The sequence below is a fragment of the Copadichromis virginalis genome, linkage group LG18 (genome assembly GCF_057382275.1).
Source record: "Copadichromis virginalis isolate Kocher_CV1m ecotype Utaka linkage group LG18, C_Virginalis_male_GT1.1, whole genome shotgun sequence".
Classification (NCBI taxonomy): domain Eukaryota; kingdom Metazoa; phylum Chordata; class Actinopteri; order Cichliformes; family Cichlidae; genus Copadichromis; species Copadichromis virginalis.
This window is the reverse complement of record NC_140635.1, coordinates 19,465,000-19,485,148: the sequence shown is the minus strand read 5'-3', so window position 1 is coordinate 19,485,148 and position 20,149 is coordinate 19,465,000. Positions and strand designations below refer to the sequence as shown.

Genomic DNA, 20,149 nt, shown 5'->3' with positions numbered 1-20,149 from the left:
CGAGTCATACTGTATAAAAGTTTGTATACGGTCATTGTGAACTCCTGGGGAGGGGAGGGGGCACTTCGTAGGTGTAGAGCGCGCCAGATTCTGCTGTTCTATATTCACGCGAAAACTATACAAATAAAACATGATATGAGGTTCCGAGTGTAGGCTTAATGCTTTCACAGACAGTTTTTTTTCTATAAACAGACGTATTATTCAATAATCAGTCGTAATTCAATTTTTCCCTTTTTATGCCACACTTCAGAATCCAAAATATTGGATTGGACACCGCATTATTTAACGAGACAATAACATTAACTGGTGGAAAATTAAATTTAGTGGTCAGCACACTTCACGCTAGCTAAGGGTTGATACAAAAATATAGTATACTAATTCCCTGGTTGTCGGCGCTCCACCTGCAGCAGCTCTATTCTCCACCAGCTGGGACCGCCCCACGCTTAAGTCTGAATCTTTCATGTGTTTGGAGATGTTTTGGTTTAAAAGCTCCTAGAAGTCTCAAAACAGGGTCACACGCAGTGACTTTACACTGTTAAATCCTTTTAAAAAAGTTTTACACCGAAAAAGGAAAGAAAAAAAGGACAAAAGATGAGCTTCTGGTGAATGCTGTGACGGCAGACCTTTGGCCCCACTCAGCGGACCAGCGTCGAGCTCAGACCATCGACCTGACACCTGATAGCTCCAGTGTGCCGCACCGTCTGGTTCAGAGCACGCAGTGCTGTCTGCGTTGAGTTTGGTGACATGCGATGGAAATAGATTACACCTCCAAGCAGCAGAAGATCCACTTAAAAGCGTCGTTTTGGGATTAACAGACGCGTTAACCCGCTAAAAGAGAGCCCCCACGCGTAACTCGCAGCTCATTAGCGCATTTCATGGAGATCCTTAGATGACAAGACCCGCTGCACGCTGCGGGTTGCGCTCAGCAACACGGATCTGTAATTTTGGAACATGGCGAGAGGGATGAGAGGAGCTCATCTCCTCTTTGGATTTTTTATTCTTGGGTTGACGCTTTTCAGGGACGCGGACGGACAACAAACTTTTAATGACTTAACAGGTTTCAGTTTGAATCCACCATACTTTAACCTCGCACAGGGCTCCGGGATCTCCGCTACAGCAACCTGCGGACAGGATGAGGCTGGCACACCGAGATATGATTTATATTGTAAACTAGTCGGAGGGCCTACAAATGGACTTCTTACTCAAAATATACAGGTAAGGAAATAAGCCTTCGTGCATGCGTAAAAGGATGGGGACGTGGTGATTACATTGTAATGTGGGAACTCCTGTAACTAGCGACCCACTCGTCCTTTTTAATGGCCCAGTCCAATGCTCCTAGTACTACCAGGAACCCCTCCGGGAACCGTGACAATTAACTGCCCACCCTGACCAAGTTGCACAACTGCCAGAAATAGTTTTACACCATTGTAGTTGAGTTCCACATTTTCTAAAGGAAATGCCCTTTCAACAGGGGTCTTATTTCCTTAGGAGATCTCCCAGGGCAATAAGGCTTTTACAGCCCTATAATACTATAAAATGCGTTCCCAAGCTTTTTCAAGTCAAGAATTTCATTAATCTACATTAAAGATATCATATTTATTTGTTTTTTGTCATTGTTGTTTTGTTGTTGTTGTTGTTTTAAGCTTTTGGCAGTACAGGTAAGTTTTTTGCAAGCACCTCCACCATTATTAAACATGTCTGCTAATTGTTTCTGAATACTAACGACCTGATACCTTTTAGGGTCAGTTTTGTGACTACTGCAACTCCGTTGACCCAAACAAAGCCCACCCTGTGACCAATGCCATTGATGGGACTGAACGGTGGTGGCAGAGCCCTCCTCTCTCCAGGGGGACTGTCTACAATGAGGTGAATGTTACCCTGGACCTTGGACAGGTGAGATTATCATAACTCACACTACACATGAACAGATGTCTCCTGGTTAATACCAGCTGTGTGAATAATGATAGCTCAGTGGTGTCAGTAAAACATAGCACCTGAATGTTACAAGGGGAGAAGAGGAACATTTATGTCTTCCTTTGCCATTGCTTTGTGGCTGTGAAATAAGTTATTCCATTTGTGTGAGGTGACAGAGCACCTTTGCTGGTGTGAAATGGGAAGTCTGTTATATTCTTGTACCACTTTCTGTCTTTTTGTTATTGGTCTTTGCTTTGTTTTTGCTGCTGCTGATTTATTTTTGATATGCCGGCAAGAAATCGTTTTTTTAAAACTTCTCTTTTTTCCCTTCATAAGTATTCCAAAGGTGTAACATGATTATGTTTTCAGTGTGAGCTTCATCACCTCAGCTAGCAGTAATCATGTGAATAATGTGCTGCAGTTGGACTCTTGCCAGGAATCAGATTCACGCCCCTTTAGCTGGAGAGCATGCTTCCATCCTGAGCTGTGTGTCTCTGGCAGGAGTTTGGCTAACGGCCCATAAAACAGCACCTCATGCTCAATTATCCACCGTGAGGAAAGAGAGGAATGCTGTCTCTGGATTAGGGATCAGGAGAATGTAAAATCGAATAGGAGAAGTTTAGGTGGAGGCATGGACCTCTTACGTGATCAGGGTTTTGACTAGCTTTGGAGAAGACTTCAAAAAAATAAATGAGAGAGAGGAGCAAAAGTGCTCCCCTGCACACGTGTTGCATCTTTGGCTCCCAGTGGGCACTGTGTCAGACAATGGGTGTGGGCTTTTCTGTCTCTGTTTTTAGACAGACTGAGCTGAGCAAAGCTCCTGCATGGTTAAATATAGTCCAAGCTTCCAAGAGGATGGACACATGCAGGGCTTTTAGAGATGTCTGCCTTTAATACGTGGTAATGCTCAGTTTATTTAGGAGCAGGGAAAGCAGTATTATTGCATTATAGGGTTCTAGAAGAGTGTTGCTAGATCTCGGACTGTAACTCAACCAAACAAAACCCTGCCTCCCTTCAATACAACACAATCTTAACTACATATGCACACACAACACACCCGTTTCACCTATATCACAGTTTTTCTTTTTTTTTTCCACCACGACTCTAAATGCTCACCTGCTGCCCTTGCATCCTAATGTTTAGTGCTCAAATCGTGTTAAGATATTTTTGTTTTTGTAATTTAATTATATGATCATATGTTTGCAGCTCCTTGATGCATAGAACAGGGTTGTCAAACTCATTTTACAGCTCAGTTTGATCTTAAGTGGGCCAGGTCATTAAAAACTACGGTGGGCCTGAGAGGCTAAACGGACTGCAACTTAAGAAAAAAACAGCAATAAGAAAAATGCTGCAAAAGCACACAAAACACAATGGAAATAGGAAAAATGACAAAAATAAAAAACAGAAATAGGAAAAAACAGATTTCCAAAAGCACAAGGGAAGTGTTTCTGGAGAGACAATAACCCAACGGACCAGTTGCAGGAACCCAAAACATGGTGGGTGTGTTTTATCATGATTCATATAATACTGATGACGGATTTTTAGGCTAATAGTTAGGCTAACACACTTACCTCTCATCTTTTCTTAACTCACAAAACCGATAGATCCTCCACTTCTTTTGAGTGTCTCCCAGCGCAATTCTTAGCATTTTTTGGTTCCTGCAACTGGTCCGTCGGGTTATTTTCTCTCCAGAAACACTTCCCTTGTGCTTTTGGAAATCAGTTTTTTCCTATTTCTGTTTTTGTTTTTCCTATTTCCGTTGTCGTTTTTCCTATTTCCGTTGTATCTTGTGTGCTTTTGCAGCGTTTTTCTTATTGCTGTTTTTTTCTTAAGTTGCAGTCCATTTGGCCTCTCAGGGCCACCGTAACAAACCCTCTTTCTGACAGTGTAAAGACGTTCAGCTGCACATTAATCCCTGATATCTCAGTATAAGAAGTGCAACTTCAACAGCACGCTTAAGTTTTACGACATGATAAAGAAATGCTGTAAAATGCACGAGCTGTAAAATGTATGAAAATGCAGTATGAAAATGCAGTTAAAAGTCAAAATGTCCTTTATATTTTCCAAAGATGTCCGGTTGGCTGGGCCGATTCTGGTCCCTGGGCCTTATGTTTAACACCCTTGCTCTAGAATACCAAATCAAGTACCTGACCAGGTTACTTACATTCGTATATGTGATGTTTGGGGTGTGCTTTATTTACCCTATTGCTGTGTTTCATGGCTTTCTTCCACCAAACAAACATAAGCCTGTGCATCATCCAGAAAAGTGCTCTAAGCTGCCGTGTTCTTTGAGTGTTCTGTGTAAAACTTTAATAGCTTTGTAGATTCTTTTTAAATCCATAGGATCAATTGTGTATACAGTGAAATATGTGGGCTAGACTGAGCTGAAAGGGTACTGTGGTTTCTTTCAAGAGCAACGCAGGTGGCTGTGCAGCTCTTAGGAGCGATATTAGATAAAGGCACACTTGATGTTTATGTTAGAATAATGAGGTTCAAAGAGCTGCTTCCGGTCTGTCTCTTTCAAAGACGATCGTTTGAAGCATGGCTTGCCAAGTTTGAAGCTAGACTAAACTGATATAAAGTGACCTGAACGGTTGCTATGATAAATTACACCAGTATCCTGCTGCCTTGGCTTTAATGGCAGTGTGGTTCTGTTGGATACTCTGTCAGTTGGACTAAAATTTAAAGTTTTTATTTTTGCTAACTTGTCTAGATTTTTTATTTGGCTGGAACATGTGTCATCACTACAAGAAGCAGTCAGGGCATAACTGGGCATTTTCATTTATTGTACTAATAACAGTCTCAGAAACAAAGATTCGGACAGCAAGGTTTTCTTTTTTTACATGTAACAATCCAAAAGAACTCGTTATTAGCTGTTTGATAACAGAGTCAAGTCAAATATTCCTGTGTTGTTGATTCATGGCAAGAGGGGGGAGGCTATCTTCAATATCCTGCATACAGAGGACTCACATCTATACATACAGCAATGTGCAATAGTTTTGAGCTTCCCCTCATTTATTTATATTTTTCTTACCTGTGTTGCAATTTTTTATTATTATTTTTTTTAGCAATAGTGTTTCAGGCCTTCTGATGGGCTCTCAAAGGTTTTCTTTGAAATCTTTTCCACTCATTTTAAATTCAGTCATTGTTCCTGACTCTTTTCAAAAGAATGTGTTTTGTTTGTTTGTTAAACTGATCTAAAAGGCACCTAACCCAAGGGATGAACCAGTGTTGTGTCTACACATAGCAGATAACTTAGCAAAGAGACGGTTTTAAATTATATTGTATTTCCTTTTGTTACTGTATAAATTGTGTGTCACAAAAACACACAATTTATAATCTACTATCTACAGTAGATGGATTGTGGCTGTCAAGAAGCCACAGGGAAACAGGGAGAAAAGGTATGTCAAATTACAGAAGAACTGGACTGTAAAACAATGGCAACAGGCCTGATGAATCCAAATGTGATTTGAATTTGATTCAAATCATCGTGAGTGTGAGAGGTACAAGAGTGAGCGTAAAACCCAAGCTCTGTCATGTTTTGGATCTGCATTTGGGTGTTGGGATCTTATCAGAACTGATGGAAATATTTTGAACCACCATGCAATGCCATCTGGAAAACATCTGATTGATAACAATTTAATTTTTTAGCATGAAAACTGATCCCAAACATACATTAAAAGCAAAGTGGTTTGTTAGTTGTTTTATATGTATAAAACTGGTTAACTTGAGCAGTAGGCTAATAAGATTTTGGTTATAGTTTTTGTTAAAAACAATTACAAAAAAAGTCCTGGTGTTTAGGACTGACGGACGGTCAACTTAGGCAAAAAAAACCAACCAGTTTTTATGTTTTAACAGCTCCATTGTTGATAATATGTTCTGTGGCCTTTTGCTCCCCTGACCCACAAAAACAGCATCCTCTCCAAGTTCCTCAACTTAACAAAGCAAACACTTCCACAGAGTGGAGCAAGGCTGTGTCTCCATTCATGTAGCAAGTTGGTCTGGAGAGAAAGAGCGAAAATGGGAATGGCTCGCAGGCAAGTCGAGATGAATTTGCATATTTAGAAAGTAATATGCCATTTTTTTAAATAAATTAAGTGACTTTTAGAGTTTAACCATTGCCAGGATTGGGACATTGAAATTCCGGGGATTTATTGTCTTATTACTGGATGAGATTATCCCTGGAAAAATGAATATTGCCTATGCCATCAACAGGAGGCTGACATTTTTGGTTTACAATAAAAGTCTTGACAGTTATGGATTGTCCTGATATTTGACTTTTGTCTCAAGACCTTTGTCGCTGCATGGGCATTTCTTTGTATGAAGCCAACTTTTTTCTCACTTTCTTTACTAAGATCTCTTTTGTATGTTGTATCCCCTCACAGTAATGATTTTAGAGATGTTGGGAAGAGAAACAAGAACTAAGGAACAAAGTTTCTAATGAGAATGTGGAGGTGCAGCATTTACACATTGTGATAAAAGATTACTGATACACCCGTGTTTTTTGGTCCTGACCTCTTACTGCCATTGCACACTTTAAAAAACTCTTTCGATTTTTCACCTTTGTTTTTCAAAAACTCTGGCATGCGTATTTATGACATTATTTATTTTAAGTGACTGTGATGTTTTATCGCTGTATTGGCCTTGGGTGATGTCTGTGCTGTTTAACTGCTGTTCTGATGTATGTAGCGCTGTAATCAGGTCACCATATAGTTTGCCTGGGTTGATGATTAAAACTGTCTTACAAACTAATCTGAGTCTAACAGACAAAACCAAGACTGAATATTTGGAAACACAATGCGTTTTACCTTTTACCAGTTCTCGGGCAAACATTTGCTAAAACCTCGCACCGCTTTCGTTAACGGCCATAGAGGTCAAATGCTTCTTGTAGCAGGATCGCTTTCTAAATTGCCTGCAGCTAAGCAATCTACACTGCACAGGCCCCCTGTCTCAGACAGGCCAAGGCAAGCAGGCAAGCTGCTCCCTGTTTTTGTGACTTCTTGGCTTTTTGACCTATGACCCATGACAAATCCTACCTTCAGTCAGGAAACGACCACAGTGATCTTCAGTTACTCCCCCTAAACACCTTAATATGATGTTTGGTGTCACTGGCTTCTTTACTTACTTGTTTAGGAATTTGCTTAGAGTGAATAACTTGGACTATACAGAGGCATGTGCAGGTTGCACAAATACACATTTTGTGTTGTGCATTTTTATTTTAGCACATTTTGTCAGAAACATACTTATTATGAATTGATGACGGCAAAAAGTAGCTTCTCTTCCTAGAACCTTTTTCCTTGTGAACCTATTTACAGGGCACAGTAAGTAAGCCATTGTTCCTCTAAATATTTATGCCATGTATCAGGCTACCAGTCACTCCTTTTTTCTGGGGAATGTATTTTAGGAGCCCTGACCACATGTGCTTATCTGCCTGAGTGAACCCAGAGTAGACCATGTGAGGCAAACATTATAGGCCTTACAGCAGTCTGTCTGATGAGAGTGAGCTGCTTCTCATTGGTAGAAGTCAGGCAGTGACTGAGTGAATATTGGATCCTAGTAGTTTAAACGACGTTCTGATTAATTACGTGTTTTGTTTTGTTTCATTCTTTTTTAGCTTTGAGGCATTTCTTAAGTCGTCTGGTGTTTATCATGTTCGTGCTTTTGCTGCTTTAAATAGCCTCTGATTGCAGAATGTCTTGTTATTTGTGATTTGAAGGTTATTCATTTAGAAGGCTTTGGTAGTGTGCAAACTGAGACCTTTCACTTTTTAGAAGATGTGAACAAGTTCAAGATCTATGATTTAGCTTTGTAACAAAGTGGCAAGAGAGTGACTCAGGTTAATGCAATGTTTTTGGCTCTGTCTATAATTCAGCAATCGTCAAGAGAAAAAGCTTCCAAGAACTCAATTTTGGAGACATTCCCCTGGAACCTAATCCTCTTTCTCGGGGGTTCACCTCCCACAAAAGTTGGTTTGAATGTTTTATTTGCAGCCGTCGCCCCCTTTTGTGTTAGAATCCTTCTAGGCGGTATTGTGTGACATCCTTTCTATGCTCTCAGACTCTCACAAAAGTTTGGCCCTTTTAAGCCTTGCTGAAAGTGACCCGGCCTTCTCTTTTCACAAGATAAATGGCTAGAAATAGAGAGGTGGTGTAATTTGGTGGTGAGAAAAGAGAAAACACACATAGCGTAGAAGTTATATCTGAAAACATTAAATTTTCCTGGCTTGTTGAGCACTCTTGATGCTGTTTAATCTAATAGACATTAATGTACAACCCTGCATGATGCTTACTTGTATGCATGGGTGACCTTCTGGGTCCAGATTCAGTTTGCATGGCTGCACTGCGTCTCTTGAAACCATGTTAGAAGCGGATTTGTACTTTGTATAGGCTGTAATCCTAATTGAAGCTGTGATTTGCCGATGTAATCCTGAACAGTCAAAGAAGTGAGTAAATTGCTGTAGAAGAACTGCCTATCTATGCTTTGTAATAAATATTTCTTCATACTGTATAGTTGGCTCACCCCTGAGACAACATTGGCTGTTACATATCCCTTTTGCTTCGGTGACGATGGAGGTGATGTAAGTGCCCGTCTTTAGCTGGGCTGCCCAAGGCGCCAGGCCAACCCAGCAGATATTTACAACTACACTAACAGTCACACTGTGCTAGTTAGCATTAGCAGAGTGCATCACGGGTGACTGTTGGACAGCAGCTCCTCTTAAATCTGGAGCTGTGATGTGGAAAAGCTTGTGGGGGTTAACGTGGGATTACCTTTTCAAGGGCCACGCCACCAGTTTGTACATAGTAATGTTATTCAGTGGTCACAGGTTTACTGACGCAGGCATTGATGCAATGGGAAGTTTCCTAGACCCATTTGACAGGGGTGTTTCATGAATAGCTCACCCATATATACACCCATGTATACTGCAGCACAATGCAGCAACATAGCTGCAGAATTTTACACATCACTACTAAAGCACTGTGTTCCATAAATATTTTTTTTGTTTTTTTGCTTAGATTCCAATTTTTTAATCAGATTCTATCACTTGGTTATTAGATCGCTGATTTCTTCACATTACAGCCAGTTTTGAATTTGCATTGCTTTTAAAACATCCTCCAATGAATAACTACTGTCACACTGGACCCCCTTTTGCCTTCCGAGCTGCCTTAATTGTTTGTGGCACTGAGTCAACAAGGTGCTGGAAACGTTCCTCAGAGATTTTGATCCATATTAAAATCGCACAGTTACATCCATGATGTGACTCTCCTGTTCCACCACATCCCAGAAGTGTTCTTTTGAATTTAGATCTGGTGGCTATGGAAGCCATTTGAGTACAGTAGACTCATGCTCAAGGAACCCGATTTAGATTATTTGAGCTTTGTGACACGGTGTGTTATCCTGCTGGAGGCAACAATCAAAAGATGGGTACACTGTGGATATAAAAGGATGTACATGGTCAGTAATTAGGTAGGGTGTCTTTAAATGAAGCTCAAGTGGTTATTTTCTTGGCAAAGTGTGCCTAGAAAATAACACGCCCACCATTACACCACCATCACCAGCCTGCATCTTTAATACCATTCAGGATGGAGCCATACTTTCATATTGTTTCTGACCCTGCCAGCAGAAATTTGAGTTCATTAGACCAGACAACTTTTTTCCAATCTTCTTTTGTCCAACTTTGTTACTCTTGTGTGAATTGTAGACACAGTTTCCTCTGGCACTTGTTGTGGTAGTGTTGTCACCCAACACTTCAATGTTCAACTAGTTTCAGAGATGCTCTTCTGCACATCTTGGTTGTAACAAGTGGTTATACAAGTTACCGTTGCCTTCCTATAAGCTCAAAGCAGTCTGGCAATTCTCCTCAAATATCTAACATTGACAAGGAATTTTCAACTAAGCGTACATGGCTAAATGCACTGAGTTGCTCCCATGTGATTGGCTACTTATGTATTTAAGTGAAGAAGCAGTTGAACAGATTTACCTAATAAAGTGGCGACTGAGTGCATAATGTTCAAAGCAGAAGTAGAAATGTGCGGCATTATTACCAGAAATACTTCTCGTGCAATTTTTAGCCAACTGCTCGTCGTCACCATATAACTTCTGTCATGGAGACAGAGAAAAACATACCAGACTACCCCCTTCTCCTTCCACAGCCCACCTGTTGCACACAGACAAACAGTTGTACACTGCATTATTACAGACTGGAGTGCAACTGCTCCATCCCCACTGCGCTACGTGTCCTGTCTGGCACGGGTGATCCACTGTAACAGAAGGTGATGCCTCCCCTCCTTTAAATTGCATTCTTCTGATTTTATATCAGATTTTCAGGCGCTCACTGTCAGGATTGTGCTCTCAATCTAGATTTAGTTTTTTTTGGTTGTACCCTTTGGTTGAACTTTGGGATTATGATGTTCAATATTGCTAACAGTATTGCTAGCTTATGTCTCATTTCCTACCTGTTTAACATTAAAATAAAATAAAAGACATGGAAATGTTTGACACAACATTTTGATGATTGAGGAAGCTGTGAGAAAACCCTAACCAGTTCATTTTACAGTACACTTCATTTGATCTACACAAAAAGATTATAATTGAAGAGATCCACGTGGCAGGCATGCCTAAAAGGAGTATAACAACCCAAGGGTCATGCAATCAGCTCTTTTCTTTTGAGATCTTGTAGCTCCACAGCTCTAATACCTGAAGGGGCAAGCATGTGTGAAGTTAGAGGGTAGAACCTCTGTGTAGAGGCAACAGTGGGGCTGCAGATCACACTGAATGGTGCAAGTATATCACTTCTGAGCTGTCGCACATACAAAATGGGTTATTCATGTGGACAGTTTTGGGCCTGACATGTTAAGGGTTGATGGGTTTAGGAATGATTAGTGTGTGTGCATGTGTGTGTGTGTGTCAGAATTAATTTACACATTTCTACAGGCCCAAAAAGGAAAGGAAAATATGTTGTTATGCTGTTAAAAAGGTGTTTGGTCACGAGGGATGTGAATGGCTTTGTTGTTCTGTTGCGTTAATTAGGATGTTGGAGGAGATCTGGATGCTTTACACCTTATATATATGACATCAGGTCTAGGTCAAGAATTTAAGAAGGGTGGTAAAAAGCGAAGAGGGTAGTTGTCAAACCTGTCAAAGCTAAAACTCTGACCTTTTTGACACCCACCCACACAGCCCTGTGTTGTGGGTGTTGAGAAGTCAGACCTCACGGCAGTACGAAGCCGCAGATGCTGGGAGGGGGAGAGGATGGTACTTCTCAACTGCCATTCCAAGTGTTTTTTTTTTTACCTCAAGCTTGTCAGTGTGTTTCATGTCTTTCGTGCCACTACTCATGCACTTAACATGCTGTTACAGTATTTCATGGTTCCTTCAAACAATATGTAGGTGCTGGACATATTTCAAGAGCATGTGTTTAGACTGGCAGGACACAGTTGGAAAGACAGGCCTGAAATTAAGCAAAGCCATGCCAGGACAGGCATGGCTTTGCTTAAGCAGTTTCCAAGATCACACTGTCTGTTTCTAGCTGTGTTTGTTTCCGGAGGATTCATCTTGCCAACACTCAGTGTTTGGCATCAAGTCAATAATAAGTCCCTGAATCTTTGTGTCATCATCGCATTACTTGTAACTAAACTTTGAGATTGCATAGCGACTTGCAGACTACAGCTCAGTTTGTATCCCAAAAAGCTAGTTTTGTTGCACTACCCATCTTGAACCCAAATCTCTGTTGAAACACAGCTGGTGTCTGATTGTTTCAGCACTCTAATTTGGACTTTGGCTTCTTTTTTTTATTTTTTGTGACACTGGAGGATCTTGTTGCCATCTTTATCATCACAAGTGGTGGAGGAGATTTTCACTGCTGAACGTTGATGTCAGCAGCAGGTTCCTGTAAGCAGGGACACACTCTGCTTTGGGGGCATTAGGGGGGAAGGGGAATGTGGCGCTATGTTTGGAATCTGAGATGGGTCTGCGTGCCAGCCAGCAAGTCTCTCGCCACTGCACTGACCCTTTTTCTTTCCTTTTTTTTTTTTTACACTCGTGCCATCTCACCCTCCTGACATCTCTTAACGTCACTGCAGCCCATGTGAACCAAACTTCCTGCAGGTCCTCATCAGAACCAGCATGCTGATTACAGGCAACTCCTGCTTCTATTTTTAGATTGCAGCCCGTGCAGCCGTGCATCTTTTTTTTGTTAGTTGCGCATCCTGTTGCATGCGGGTGGAAGTGTTCTCTGATTAATTTTAGGACACACCCTATTCAAAGCTGTGGTTGCAAGTTGTTTTATTTACTTTCCGCTTGGACCCTGATTAAAGACGTTTCCTGATTTGCAAACTGTTTTGTTGTTTATTGGTGATTGTCTGCAATCTTCAGGCAGAAAAAAAAAGGCGGACGTTTCCGTAACTGACCTCTGAACTCTCTCAAAATCCATCAACCTAAGGGCTTCTTGAACTTGAGGTTTTTTCTTGTCAGTATAATTGTGGGTCCTTTTCGACACAGTAAGTCCACAGCAGATGCATTGCCAGACTTTGCTCTGCTTTGATATGTTTGTATTAGAGCTCCTCGTCTCATGCAAGTGAGTAACTGGAATATTTCAAATGCTTCCTTGGGCTTTCATCAATGTGCTGTGGGATGCTGGACGAGTGTGGGCCTGCCTTCATCCGCCTCGAAGACAGGCAGTCTGTAGAAATGTCTGTTATTGAAGTAGTGCACCGCATTATGTAGATGCAGTTACATTCATGAGCTTAGCAATGAGTGCAGGTACTGCAGGTTATATGTTTTTGAACCATGCAATGTTTCCGCGTGCCAGCTTTTAGATAAACTCTTTCTAAACCGTGCTAAACAAGACATGGACGGGTGTGGTAGTCGGGTGTAGACGAGGCCTTTTTGTTGACACTGCAGGTGTCACGTGCAGGATAGTGTCAAATGTTTGCGATCCAAGCTATGTCAAGTCCATGCCAAGTCATAACAAAGAGACCTTTGACTGCACAAATTACATTTCTTTTGTACAATGTTCAATCAAGCTGAAGTCACCCGCTTTTAGGGCTTGATAACGATGTTGACGAACTGTAAAGGAAATGTACTGCGGTGAATATCACGGGCCTGACAGAAAGCTCAGTGTTGGCAGAAACCGTCACTGACATCATTCTCTGGCCTCGTGTGGACTGAGTATTCTGATGGGAGGTGAAGATAGAAAGTTCGGGGAAGCATACAGGGATCATGTGGGCTGCACCTGCACCAGTTTATACACTCTAACAAATGTTGGCCACACAGATACCGCTAAAGCTGAGACTCAAGAATAAAAGGGCTCAAAACAGGAAGTTCTTCCTCGTTCAAAGCCATTAATTCTGTGGTGATCATTTACAGAGATAATACAGCCAAGCTGTTGTTGTATCCATACATTCACAAGAGAGGAAATGATATCTTCAGAGCTCCAGGTCAAGCAGGGAACTTTGACAGAGCAAGTACAGGAAACTGTATTTTGCCAAAATTCATTCTGAACACTGGGTGCTTTTTTATTTACCCTCCTCTTTGCTCTCTCTCTCTTTTTATTTTTTTTAAAAAAATTTTATTTTTAGCTCTTCCATGTCGCATATGTCCTCATTAAGTTTGCGAATTCACCACGTCCTGACCTGTGGGTGCTGGAGAGGTCTGTCGACAATGGGAAAACCTTCACCCCCTGGCAGTATTTTGCACGTAAGTTCATATGTTAATGCATTAAAAACCTTCTCCTGCAAGCTGGTGCACTTTTTGTGCTGTGAATCAAACATTGAATCCTCTTGAATGTGGTCCCAACTTGAATCAATTACTCAACTGAGTTTCAAATCAAGGAAACGTGCAGGTCTGCAGAATGCCTTTTAAAATAAATAAGTGCCGTTTTCTATTGTTGTCTATAATGATGTAATTAGTGATGACAGATTCTTTTAGACTCTGTTCTCATAAAGGTTTTCTCTGTGGATTAAATTAAAAAAAAATCAATTTCAGTCATAAATACACAGATAGGGCAGAGTTTCATGTCTCTGCACTACACAGCTTTGGGCCTTTTTATGGAAAGGATTTAAAATTCAGCCTACCAAAAGCTATCACAGCAATCCAGGGTATTATACATTTCTAGAACTGGCAGAGGCAAAAAGAGTGTGGTCATCATTAACACTATTAGTTATACACGTGTCTTTCCTGCCATGACAAGTCAAAGTGTTTCTGTAAAGAAAAAGGCCTGCGGACAGAGTTAAAACTTTGTACTGCAGTATGTTTAATCAGAGACAGATTTAGACAGGGAGTGGGTGTGAACAAAAACCTTTGATTAAATTTGACTTGTTGAAAACATGCGAGAATGTCAGCTTAATGACTGATTTTGGTGTATTAAAAGTGGCAGGTGGTGACACGCTGCAAATCTGACACTGAACTGCCACCATTTTACATACTTAATGCATATTTTGTATGTGCTGATTGGATATCTGAGGGAGGGTGGGATGCGTGCACAGAGCCTGCCAGGAGACACAGCTGTGACTCATCTGTTTTACAGTCTCAAGGTTTCTCTTCAAGTTTGTGTTCTTTCAGGAGCTATCATGAGTTAGAGACTATTAGCTTAACCTTGAGCTTTACCTTTAAAAAATTATTTCCAGCTGCATAAACACTGCAATTGCATATTATATCATTCCTTCCAGTGTATATATATAGAGAGATTTGAGATTATTTAAAATCCCAGTTTTTCCATTTAAAATTATACTTCTTTGGTCTTTTCCTTTTGCGTCATGCAAAAGGAACATGATCCTTTTTTTCATGTGAAGATGCCAATGTAATTTCTTTACATTGACAAGAGAACTAATTAATTAAATAAATGATTTATTATAAAAATATAAAGAATAATGGGTGTCTTCTTCTCCTTCTTCTTTTTTTTGGCAGATTCAGCACGTGAGTGTATTGAGAGGTTTGGAAAGCAGCCCAATGCCCGTTTATTAAATGATGACGACCAGCTCTGCATCACAGAATACTCACGGATCATCCCTTTGGAGAATGGAGAGGTAAAATAAAAATGTATTTCTTTCTCCTTTTTTCTTTTTGAAGTAAATCAAATAGCTTGATATTGTAATAAGCATTGTAAATGGATTGTAAATTTGTATTGTTTAGGTTGTGATATCACTTGTCAACGGCCGTCCGGGGGCCAAAAACTTTACCTACTCACCTGCGCTGCAAGACTTTACAAAGGCTACCAATATCCGCTTGCACTTCCTCCGCACCAACACCCTGCTCGGCCACCTCATCTCCAAGGCCCAGAGAGACCCCACCGTTACACGCAGGGTGAGACACACTGAACAACCTCGCACTATGGTGTCATGCTGGCAGGCTCTTGTTTCCCATTTGGCCTTTGCAGCACCCACCTGCTAGCTTGTTTTTTGCTGAAACAAGCGCACAGGCCTACCCACATGTTCACCTGTGTTGAGACCCACTGCCAGGTCTGTCTGTTATCTATCATATGAGTCATCTTGGTAATTTCCTTGATACAGAGTAGTGTACAGGACTGTGCAAAACATCTGAGCTACTCCTCATTTTTTTAATATTTTGCTTCCAGTAGCCAATATTTCTCCAGGCTTTCTGAAGATCTGTCATAGTGTTTCTTTGAAACTGGCTGGTTTTTCACTTATTTTCAGTCAAGTCCTTATATTTGACCATTTTTAGGGGAACACCTATAAACAATTCAAGCATAAAAAGGCACCTAAGTTGCAAATAATTATTTGTTTCCATTTCATGTCAAAAATAACACACTCTGACAGGAAGAAAAAAAAATCATTTTATCAGCAACAAGCTAAAGCCCAAAGCGCTATTAGTCGAAAACTTTGTATATCTCAGCATGGTGTGCAGTGTGTCCTGAAAAAAACTTTGAGGAAACTTGTGGAGGACAAAAGCGGCAGACCTAACGATGAAAGTTATCTGAAAGTTGTGTCCTTAAGAAGGAAAAATATCCTGACCTAGGACCGGAGAGATAGAGCTGACCTTTGAGTTGATCCAGCTATTGTTCACTGAAGCCTCATCAGAAATGGTCAAAGGTGGCTGCCAAGAAGCCAGAAGTACAACAGTGTCTACAGCCATCTGTAAAACATTGAGACGACTCTGTCATGGTTTAGTCCTGCATTTCAGCCGGTGGGTAAGGGATGTCATGTCAAAACTTGTAGAATTATGAACTTTAAAAAATAATATCACATTTTGATCCATCATGCAGTACCATCTGGAAAGCATCTGATTGGCAGCAGGTGCCAATGATCAATGATCCTAGACACACTGCCAATGCAGTAAAAGCATACCTGGAAAGGAAAACGTGCAATGGAACGCCATCAGTCATTGTTTGGCCTTTCCAGGAGCCTGAACCTCAACATTACTGGAGCAATGTGAGATCATTTAGACAGAGAATGAAACAAAAGGCAGCCAAAATCCAAAGAAATGATAAGAAAGCTTCAGGCTGTGCTGAAGAATAAATATGGTGCTACCAAATACTTACTGTCAAGCCTGTTAGAACTAAACAAACCATTTTTTTTTTTGGTTTATGTTTTGGCAAAATATAAAGACATGATGGTTTTGCACAGCACTGTATCTTTGTGATTTACTATTGTGTCTAAAACATCTGTTTAGTTTTCCTTATTCGAACCTTTGGGAATCAGTGATGTTGGCTGCCTTATCTCGTGTTATCTCACGCACTGATTCACCCCATAAAACTAGCATTATCTCATGGGTCATGGTTTAAGTTTGCACTTGTCAGCATGTGTGACTCACTTCTGCTGCCAAGCAGAGCCAGGCATTTGTTCTGGTGTGACTGGTGTCGCTAAGTTGCTGATAACATGGTTGGAAATTATGCTGCTGATAACATATTCTTTATTTGCTGACAGTATTACTACAGCATCAAAGACATCAGCATTGGCGGACGCTGTGTTTGTCACGGGCACGCACAGATGTGTGGTGGAGGCCGTAACCCTGACAACCCAAATAGGTTAGTAATACATACTTCACCTTCAGCTCTAAAATATACTTGCCTTTATTCAGTGAGCTTTTTGTAGAATTGGGGCTCTTGTGTACAACTATTACAGTAAAGTGGATTTAATTCTGAAAGAAAAGAGGCAAAGATTACAAATGCTGCCTCTAGTGTATGAGGTATAGCATAGATAAGATCAAGAGTGATCACTTGTTTCTGAAAAGCACAATTATGTTGTTTGTGCAGTGACTTCACCATTATAAAAAGCAGTAGATTGTTTTAGTTTCCCTGATTACTGGCTGTGATAAGATTTGGGATAAAGCGCTGCTTTGAACCATTGTAAGCATTAGTACTCTGAAACAAAAAAGTCCAAGAAAAAAGAAGAGGATAGGATTCGTGGATGCTTCACTAAGTTGGTTGTCTCATCGCTCTCATCGCTGTAATTTCCAGGTGCTGTAAGCGGCTGTTTTCACCTACACAAAGCTTGAACATCAAACGGAAGACAGGAAGAATTAACGCTGAATAGCAGCTGCGCAGATACCAAAACAAGGCTTAAAGCGAAGCAAATTTGAATGTCTATTTGTCTGACTGTCTGAAATAAGATTTCAGAATGAATGTTAGTGCTCCGCTGTGCGTCCTTGAGTTTGTAGATACCCGACTGTGTGTGCCAGTAAATATCAATGTACAGTTGGGACTTTTTCTCTGAAAACCCATCTTGGCACTACTACTGAATACAGGCGTCTCGTCTCCTTTCTTTAGTCGCCAGTGCGAGTGCCAGCACAACACCTGTGGCGAGTCATGTGACCGCTGCTGCCCAGGATTTAACCAGAAGCCATGGCGCGCTGCAACTGTTGACAACCCGAATGAGTGTCAGCGTAAGTATACATGTACAGTACTTCATTTAGTGTGTAACCAAAACCGCACTCTGCTACTCCCCATGCTGTTGGCTCCTTGAATTACTACCCCCAGAGAGGACTGAAGTGTCCTCTTGCCTCTGATATTTAAGCCCTATTGTGGATGCCCTGATATGGTATTGTGGTGAGCCTCAGTGAAGAGCTGGGAGGACATTCCTGATATGGTATGTGTGATGAACAGCACGGTGCACAACTTGCTTCAGGATAACTGGGTTTTGTCTGTTTAGGTAGCTGGTCAATGAGCTTAGTCAACCCTGCGCCGACCTAGATAGTGAGAGCTTATCAGCGAGCCATTCAGTCCATCAGCAGAGCCTTTGCCAACTGGAATCTAATTGCTTTGCACTGTTGACAAGTTTGGCCTTCATGAAACATAACCTTGAATCAGCCACAGAAGTAAAGCAAGGAAGGAAACTTGTAATCCAGTCAGTGCACTCATGCAGTGCAAATGCACCCAACCCATTCATAATCATTAATAAGACAGGGTGGATTACAGGAAGAGGATATGCCATCTTGTTTAGTTTGGATTTTATAGTTTCTCTTGATGCTTAACAACCTTGACTTAATATTCCTTTTAAGAGAATGAGTAGCTTAAGGTACTTACAGGGGGAAAGGGGGAGTCAGAGGTAATTTACTGACAGTATAGAATAATACTTGTCTCTGTTTGTGTGTGTGTGTGTGTGTGTGTGTGTGTGTGTGTGTGTGTGTGTGTGTGTGTGTGTGTGTGTGTTTGTCTTGGGGGGTTTCCTCCTCAGCCTGCCAGTGTTTCTCCCATGCCTTCGACTGTTATTACGACCCAGAGGTGGAAAAAAGGGGAACAAGTTTAGACACCTTCGGCAGGTTTGATGGAGGAGGAGTGTGCATCAACTGCCAGGTATGTACTGGGTATCAAGTCTAAACTGATTCTTATGTTTGCATGTGTGTGGTTGAAAACAGGATAGAAAGTGAAGCAATATTCCATACTGCATGTCTCTATATCATTCAAGTCTTTTGCAGAGGATTGGATATTGCATACTTCAGTTTGAAACTTGTGCAACTTGCTGTGTGAGGCCAAAGCAAACGTTCTTTTTGAAACTTTCTAGGAACTTTGTGACCTTCTTTTTGCCAAGATGAACTTGAATTGAGTGTTATGTTAAGATGGAGTGTTATGGATATCAAGTATTGCGTAATGTCCACATAGATTGATGCAAAGCTAGAAACTTAAACTCATATTTTTTTGTTCAAGACTAAAGTTAATTTTGTTCTGTATCATTCTTTAGCACAACACTGCTGGAGTGAACTGTGAGAGATGCATTGAAGGCTTCTACAGGCCTTACGGTGTCCCTACTGAGTCTCCCACCGGATGCATACGTAAGCCACATTTTTGTCTGTCACATCAAAATGCTGTTTTCATACTGATGTTGTAAAACTTTACTATGTACTGATGAAAAAGACTGTGGAAATATAAGCCTATGCTGTTTATGCATGCGTGTGTGTATTTTTGTGGAATCCGTTTTTGCAGCTTCTCTGACATTTTTCAAGATACGACAACAGATAGTTTGGGAATCAACTATTGTCCCACCATGTTGTTATGTGACCTACAACATGTGTGATCAATGAGTGAAGCCAAAGTGTATTTTTATTCAAAGCAAGGCTTTAGCACCTCGCTTTAGACTGACACAGATGGCACCACTGTCAAGCACCACGGGCACCGCCGCTTGTTTTATTGCTAAACTGGGCTCTGCCATTGTTTACACTACTTTAATGGTCCATCACTATTCCTCTTGGTATAAATAGCTTACAGTTGTGTTTGCACATGACAAAGTAGTGGAATTAAAGCGGTTGACCCAAGAGCTTTTAATTTAATCATAAAATACACAAACTCAATTAAGTAGCTTAGTAGCCGAAAGTGTTCAGAGTCAGTAAACGTTCATCATTATTAACTTTTAAGAGCTCTCGTTTTGGGATTTGGGATGGTTGAAAGCTTTCTGTACGTGTTACTTTACTTTGTGGAAATTTTGGGTATTTAACCTCAATTTGTGCTCTGAGTGGGCATCATCATCAGCACTGTTGCCTCACATTAAGAATTTGCTGGTTTCGAATCGACCATGTGGTCGGGGTCTTTCTGTGTGGAGTTTGCAGGATCTGTGTGGGTACTCTGACCTCCTCACACAGGTTGATGATTCTCATTTGCCCATACGTGTGAATATGACTGTGAAAGGATAACTGTCTCTGTGTCAGCCCTGCGACAAACTGGTGACCCGTCCAACGTGTACCCCGCCTCCCGCCCAATAGCAGCAGGGATATGCTCCAGTCCCCCCACCCCACCCCGTGACCCTGAAGTAGATAACAGGAAGAAAATAGATGGATTTTACTCTGATGA

At 41.1% G+C, this 20,149-nt stretch overlaps 1 protein-coding gene across 1 annotated transcript in view; it reads left to right on the top strand.

Annotated features, from left to right (window-relative positions):
• Window positions 1-269: 269 nt before the first annotated feature.
• The window catches only part of LOC146687682 (laminin subunit alpha-3-like), a 59,449-nt gene continuing 39,569 nt past the window's right edge, over window positions 270-20,149 (top strand). The window contains exons 1-9 of the mRNA XM_085439055.1: window positions 270-1,215; window positions 1,741-1,893; window positions 13,491-13,608; window positions 14,818-14,936; window positions 15,043-15,213; window positions 16,794-16,894; window positions 17,636-17,751; window positions 18,543-18,661; window positions 19,047-19,137. Coding sequence (XP_085295181.1) covers window positions 952-1,215; window positions 1,741-1,893; window positions 13,491-13,608; window positions 14,818-14,936; window positions 15,043-15,213; window positions 16,794-16,894; window positions 17,636-17,751; window positions 18,543-18,661; window positions 19,047-19,137 — 1,252 coding nt within the window. The 5' untranslated portion in view covers window positions 270-951. The remainder of the gene's footprint in view (window positions 1,216-1,740; window positions 1,894-13,490; window positions 13,609-14,817; window positions 14,937-15,042; window positions 15,214-16,793; window positions 16,895-17,635; window positions 17,752-18,542; window positions 18,662-19,046; window positions 19,138-20,149) is intronic.